We start from the raw sequence: 7,810 nt of genomic DNA, 5'->3' as shown, positions 1-7,810 counted from the left end.
CTTACCCTGGAACATAAAGGAGAGATGGGAAAAGACGAGTCAACGGGTCTTGAACACCAAAGTCAAACAGTAGATGAAAGAACTTGAACAATCTTTATGAAATTGATTAAGGAGAAGCGGGATTTCAATTTTAGGAGATTGTGGCTGATGTTTAAGTAGTTTTTTAGGGTTTAGAACATGTCTTGATTAAATATTAAAGGTTAAAACTTGTTTATTAGGTAAACAACTCGATTAGGAAACGAAATAATCAATAAATGACAAAATCGGGTATACTAACTCAAAGATTCCAGCTTGAACAACAAGAAAACGAATTGAGATCCATTATAACATTTCTTGGATCTTAAGTTTCATTAAATTTAGTCGAAAATAGGAAAGAATTGGCAAAATTAGTCCCTGTACTTCCATAAGCACGATTTTTAGACGTTTTAAGCAATTTTAAAGGTTGTTTAACATATTTAGAGGACACATTAATACAAAATGAATTTACCACAAATAATTACTAATTAAATGCGTGTTTTAATGATAACGAAAGATCCAAATAAAATCCCAAATCAGGTTAAACATAAATGAATCCAAATACGAAAAATCTGAGATGTTACACTTTATGACAAATATCACAATGTTCAATAGATTTCAAAGAAGCATTAGAAATGAAATGTAATTGTTTTAGTTTGTAACTTGGTAAATGACCAAGTTTGTTGTACCAAGTTTCACAACTTACAACAGAATTACAAACATTATTTGAAACAAAAGAATTGATAGGAAAATCCTAAGTGGCCTCGAGAAGATAAAGTCCATTTAGTATATCATCAAGAACCTGTGGGCTCTTCAGAGAAGGGGCCTGCAAAACAAGGGTATTCTTATAGAAAAGAATAATACCATCAGTATTAATAAATAATATTGAGACAGAGAGAAGATTCTATTTAAAATCTGGCACGAAAAGAACATTCAACAAAGAAATTCATCATTCAAAGGAACAGTCCCATATTGACGGACTATGATGGATGTGTCATTAGTAGAGTGATAAAAATAGGATTTTCAAGAAAAGAAACACTTGAAAACATATTTTGATCATGGCACATATGATCATTAACACCGGTGTCAATGATCCATTTGGAATAATGTTACGAAGAATTGCAATACATTATACCTCGGAAAGATTCTTGATTGATGGTTGTGGCACTGTTAGCAGCATATGTGGTTAAAGTACCAGGTTGAACTTTATTTTGCTACAATGAAATCAAATAATGATGTTTTTGCTGAGTTATCCCTTGCTGTTGTTTAGTCTGATTTTGACCATTTTTTTCTTGATCTTCAGCAAGGTTAGCGAACTTCTTTCCTTTGGTGAACTTGAAATCTTTGGGAAAACCAATCAGCTTATAAAATTTGTTGTCATAATGCCCATTATTCTTTCAATGAGTGCAGACCAAAGTTCTCATATTCTCCCATGTTCCTCCACTGGTGGGTCCTTCACTACTTACATTCATAGATGTAGTGAAATCAATGGTGGTGTGAATTTCCTTTTGCTTACCATATGCATGATTGATGGTAGGAAGAGGCTGCATCATCAAAATGCTACTTTTAATTGTGTCATAACTAGGATTAAAACCAATAAGAAATTGAATCAGTCTTTTATCTTCATCTCTCATAGCAAAAGAATGAGCAGCTCTAAAAGTGCATGAGGGAATGATATTAATCGCATTCAGTTCATCCCAATTTGACTTCATTTTAGCAAAGTAGATACCAATATCACTGCTTCCCTAAGTGATTTGGCAAAGATTCTTTTCCAACTGATAAAAGTTAGCATCATTTGCCTGACCGTAGTGAGAATTAAGCTCATTCCAACGAATCTGAGTAGTTTCAGCATACAAGACACTCTTACTGATGTTACGAGTGAGAGTGTTAAGAATCCATGAGATCGCCATGTCATTACAACTCTGCCAAACTGCCAGCTGTTGCTCGTTATTCTGCATGGTTAAAGTGTTGTTGATGAAACCAAACTTGTTTTTAGCTGACAGAGCAATCGTTATTGCTCTTTTCCAAGCCCCGAATCCAGTACCATCAAAGAATTTGGAAACGAGGATCATCCCGGGATGATCAGAAGGATGAAAATAGAGAGGGTTCGAGGAGTCGATAGACATATCCTAAGGAACCGAACTATTCGAGTCTGCCATTGAACACAACAGAATGCACGAGAAGAAGAAACACAACAGAATGAAACAAATGCACGAGAAGAAGAAAAACAGCTCATGCGCCATATATCATGCAATGTATAAGTGTTATGTGGTGACTTATACGGCGTATATGCTTATACTCTCAGCCTTATGCGCCGTATAAGTGAAAAAAATAAACATTTTGCAAGTTTTGTGGAAGAATGAAGGTGAAATATTCTGAAATTTTGGGAGACTGTTTAAAACAAAAAATATGACATCTTGTGAAATTTTGGCAAGATTTGAACGGTTAAAACTTCTGAAATAAAGAAAAATAGGTAAAAAGAGATGAAACTGAAGTTTTTCAAGAAGACAACGAGATCAATTTCTGAAGAAACACAGGAACGATGAAAGAAAAATGATCAAATGATCAAGAACAAACATCGCACAAAGAAAGAAAACTAGTGAATCGAGAAAAACCGGTTGAAACGAATAGCAGGATTAAGAACACTGCTCTGATACCATGTAAATTGCTGAAGAACGATGACATAGAATGACAGAAAGAAGAATCAAAGAAGGAATTTTCTTTCAATCAGAATGAAAAGTTACCAGAAAGAAAAATACAAATTATATATATATATATATATATATATATATAGAGAGAGAGAGAGAGAGACTAACATATACGGCACATAATTATATACGTCGTATAAGATATATGGTGTATATACATATACGACGTATATGTATATTCACAATGTATTGCTGGAAACCAGACAGCCATTTGTGTAATCGTGTGATGTGGTTGTCACTATACAACTCCTATAGATGAAAACATGATTTAACAATTTTAGCTTATGCGGGTCACATGGTATACTATATGCACCCTATGAATGACCAGATATTAAAATTCAATAACTTAAAATGTATTTTAACAGTTTAGGATAAGGTTAAAATACAAAGAGCCATAAAAAGGTGAAGTGTGAGAAACAATCTAGTTCATTGATCTTGTATTTGAATGGTTGTGATTAATTTAAGAGGAAAAAAAGAGCAGATTCCACGAATGCGTGTGGTTTTGGTCTAAATTTATGCATGGTCTCTAATGTTTAAAACTTGCATGCATGATCTCTAACCACCAACTTTGGTTTCATTATTGGTCCAAAAAGATAGCCTAGTTAACCTTTGGTGTTAAATGTTGCACGTGAGCGGTAGTTTGGTCCCCTTTCATCTTTCTCTCTTTCCTCGTATATAAGCAAAGCTCTTTTTCACACTCATCCCCCACCTCAACCTCAAGACTAGATCTTCTAATCCCAAAATAAATGATGTTTCATTGTTAAGAAAGGTACCAAATTTTTACCATATACTTATTACTATGTAATTATGTAATTTGTCACTATTTGATTATGTCTACTTTGTCTTAACTATCATGGGCGTTTCGTGGAATCAACCCAACCTAATTTTCAAACCATAGTTCCATTATCCAACCAAAACGCTTCAGTAGCCAAGAGTTATGTCTAAACAAATTATAACCAAGAGTTAATTGCCATTAAATTAATAGTTGTACTTCTTTCTAATATAATCTATATGAAAAGAAAAACCTTGGTACGGACTCTTTTATACTCCAAAAGCTGAGTACCAATTATCGCATATGGTCATTTAATTGGTATTTAGCCAGAATAATCAACAACATTCTAAATGCATCTATTTTATGCTAGCCACCCCCACTGCCACACGCGGCTAGAAATAAATGATGCCAATAAAATCTCTTATTTACTTACCAGAAACAATTGAATTACTAGTTAAAGAATATCATTATAATGTATGAACTCTCAAGCTGGTGTAATTTGTGGAACCAAAAAGAATGATAGAAAATAACATGAGAAAGAGAAAGATGAGAGAATTAAATGGACTAAACTATCGATTCACGTGCAGCATTTAACACCAAAAGTTAAATGAGTTATCTTTTTGGACCAACAATGAAACTAAAGTTGGTGCTTAAGGATCATGCATGCAAGTTTTAAACAGTAGGGACGCTTCATAAAACTTGGCTCAAACCACAGGGACCATTTGTGGAATTCTCTTGGAAAAAAATGATGAAAAAGGCATAAAGGAATAACCCACATTTGTTGACTTCGTTTCTCTACATGCAAGACACGTGTTAATCCCCCATCATTTTAAAATGTCCATAACTTTTTCATATGACAATTTAAAAAAAAATCACCATAATAATAAGGTTTTTTAATCTTTAAACTAGTATCATATTGTTATATAAAAATTACAAAAAAATAGTAAGTTTTTATATATTGTGTTTATCAATTGGGTTTTCTATGCATTGTGTTATAGGTTCTGGTCATTGTATTTTTCAATTGGTACTCATATTAAAGATAAAAATTAAAAAAAATTACGTCATTATGTATTTCTGTTCATCATTGTGTCTTTCTACTCATCATTTCTTTTGCTCCTAATTGTGTTTTTCTATTCATAATTGTATTTTTGTCATTGTATATTATGTTCATTGTATTTTGTTCAGAATTGACAAGTGGCATTCACTTAATTTGAGAAAAATAATATTACGCTCATTGTATAATATGTATTTTCCATTGTGTTTTATGTTTCAGGTCATTGTGTAATTTGTGGTAACCATAGTGTTTTACGTTTCAGGTTATTGCGTAATATGTATTTATTATTGTGTTTTATGTATTTGATAATTTGTTGTTACTTTATCATTATTTACATATTATGATTACACAACGGTGCTATTAGTATTGAAAAAAAAACATAATGATGATTAAAAAGATATAATGATAAGCAGAAAGACATAATTACATAATTTTAATTTTTATATAACAAAGTCATACTTATATTAAAGATAAATAATACTTGTTATTATGATGAAATTTTTTTTAAATATCATACAAAAAAGTTTAGGCGTTTTAATAATAGGGAATTAACATGTACCTTGCATGTGGAGAGATAAAATATGTGTTATTACTTTTATCTCCTTCTCATTGACACGCTACAATTAATTATGGTTTCTGAAACTTTTGATTTTTATGTATCTTTGTAGAACAACTCAACCAGTATGGTTTAATATTGAAAACGTACACATTAGTATGGTTTATTTCCTTAATTTAATTTGTTGATATCAAGCATATCTTTGTTAATACAATAATTGTAATTATTTAATAAACTCACTTATATTTAAATTATAAAGTACTGTGAAAATAAAACATAAATATTTAAAGTAAAAAGATATAATATAAAAAATTAAACTTAAAACTAAAAGTTCGTAGTAAAAACTAAAATGTAAAAATGGAAAATATTAACCCACAACACTACTGGTCTAAATAATGGTGCATTCCACTTCATTAATACCACTTAAACATCTTCATTCAATCACTAGGTTATTAACTCGTGTACTACGTGGGTGGAAATTAGTACATTATCAAGTAAACATATATGTTTATTTATTTAAAGATATATAAAAATTTATGTTAATATGAACACACACACACACACATATATATATATATAAGTAAAATCAGTTTCTAAGTAATCATAATTTTAAAGAAATGATTAATTTATAATATTAATATAACTATTAGTAAAATCAGATCTTATTTCACTATAAATAATGCATTTCATAAATATTTAATAAAAAAAATGGTTCAGAATTTGAAAATAATACTAATACAATTCAAAAGAAACAAGTCGTCATCTTCATTCAAACCCCATAACTGATCCCAAACTGAATGACCAAAATTTGATTTTTTTTTTCGTGCCATACTATTGGAAAAAAAAATAAACTTAGGGTTTTGATTCATAATAAAGAGACAAGTAAATGGATTGTTTAAATACCTTGATTGATACATGATTCGAATAACGACGGCCGGGGGGGGGAGCTAAATACAAAATAGAAAACGGCTGGGTGAAGGGAAACTTCTGTCAATTGAGGTGTGTGCTCGAAATAATGATAAGTTGGTATTTAAAAGGGTCTAAAGAAAACATGTGTTTTAAGGCTAATAATGACAATTATTAATCAGTTTCATAAGATAGTCAAAACTTTTTATGGTGAACCGATAATTTAGTTCATTCCAATTTAAATTTAAATGAATGCAATAATTATTATAATTATTCCTACAATTCAACTTTCTTTAATTATCTATAAATCGTAACTGCCGTATGTTTTAACTTTACGTGAATTCTCATTTAGTGATATAAATCACTTACTCTATAACAATCATCCAATATTATGAATAAGTTTCACAAAACAAAAATTATTGAATTTAACATAATTAAATTGTTAAATTTGAAAAACACATTTTCTAATTATTAGCTAATTTAACAATTATCAGGATTTGAAAAGAATAATGATTTAAACCGTTATTAATAATCAATATATTATATTATTACGTAATAAGCACAAGTTAAATAGTCTCTCATAAAAAAATATTAAGTTTACAAAATTTGGAAATAGGTTTCACTATCTAAATACTCGTATAAAACATTAAATTTTAGGATATTCCAAAAATCGAAACGGGTCGGGTTTTGGGTTCAAAATTTGACAAATGTCACACTTTACAAAATCATACAATAAGAACATGAATTATCAATTTTGTCAATTATCTCATATAACTAACAAACGGGTCATAAAATATTTGGATTAAATGAGCCATGGGCTATAAGATATATTAAAAGGGTGCATTCAATAGGAGGCTTTTTTTAATTTAATAAAGAATTATTTTAATAGTAAGAAATTTTAAGGTTGCAAGTTATTTATAGAAAATAGTCAAGTTAACTAATAGGAAATGGCATGTGTTCAAAAAGGGTATTGCTTTAATATAGTATATATAGATATAGATTTCTGAATATAATTCCGAGTCGTTGCATAAGAAATGGTTATGTGTTAAAAGTAATTTAATTTAATTACTTATAATTTAGATTGTTCATAAAATAATATTAAAAATAATAAATGATGTTTTAAAGATCCACCTTGACTGTAGTAATACATTTTAAGATAGTTACTGCATTGAATATGATTTAAAGATAATAAATATATTGACTATGATTTAAAAATATATTTAATGGTCATATGATATAAGTTGCATTTAATATGAATTTAGAATTATTTAAATGTGAATAAAATCTAAAAAGGCTTGATATTTTATTTCTTTTAATTATTTAATTGTGAAGAAAATCAAAGAAGTGCATGTTATATATGGAAATAATAGGGTTAGACCAATAAGAGGTCATATGTCCAAAAACTCTATTACTTTAATAGTATAGTTAGATTAGATATAAGTTGTTATTTAATATGAATTTAGAATTATTTAAACGTGAATAAAATCTAGAAAGGCTTGATATTTTATTTTCTTTTCAATTATGTAATTGTGAAGAAAATCAAAGAAGTGCTTATTATAGGGGAAGTATAGAATGAAACTCACTTGAGTTGTGAAAACCCGTGAAAACCCTATGTAACATCGTTTTTTTGCACATGTAATATATGTTGTAACATTTAATACAAAACATCGAAAACTAAAAAAAAAATTGTTTTGCTATTTTTAACATTTTTTTACTAATTTTTATATATGTTTTCAGAAGAGAGAAAATGTTATATTTATATTTACATTTTTTATTCACTTTAATTGTGGAAAACAAGA

General features: G+C 29.1%; 1 protein-coding gene across 1 annotated transcript; it reads right to left on the bottom strand.

Annotated features, from left to right (window-relative positions):
• Positions 1 to 1,760: 1,760 nt before the first annotated feature.
• Positions 1,761 to 2,141, bottom strand: LOC143594010 (uncharacterized). Its single transcript, XM_077073443.1, has one exon. It carries the CDS (start codon positions 2,139 to 2,141, stop codon positions 1,761 to 1,763), a length of 381 nt encoding a protein of 126 aa, XP_076929558.1.
• Positions 2,142 to 7,810: the final 5,669 nt, after the last annotated feature.

This window comes from Bidens hawaiensis, unplaced genomic scaffold (genome assembly GCF_021521415.1).
Source record: "Bidens hawaiensis isolate Kalapana, Puna unplaced genomic scaffold, B.hawaiensis_p1.1 tig00042997_1, whole genome shotgun sequence".
NCBI classification, from domain to species: domain Eukaryota; kingdom Viridiplantae; phylum Streptophyta; class Magnoliopsida; order Asterales; family Asteraceae; genus Bidens; species Bidens hawaiensis.
The sequence above is the reverse complement of the archived record's forward strand: the minus strand, read 5'-3'. Positions and strand labels throughout refer to the sequence as shown.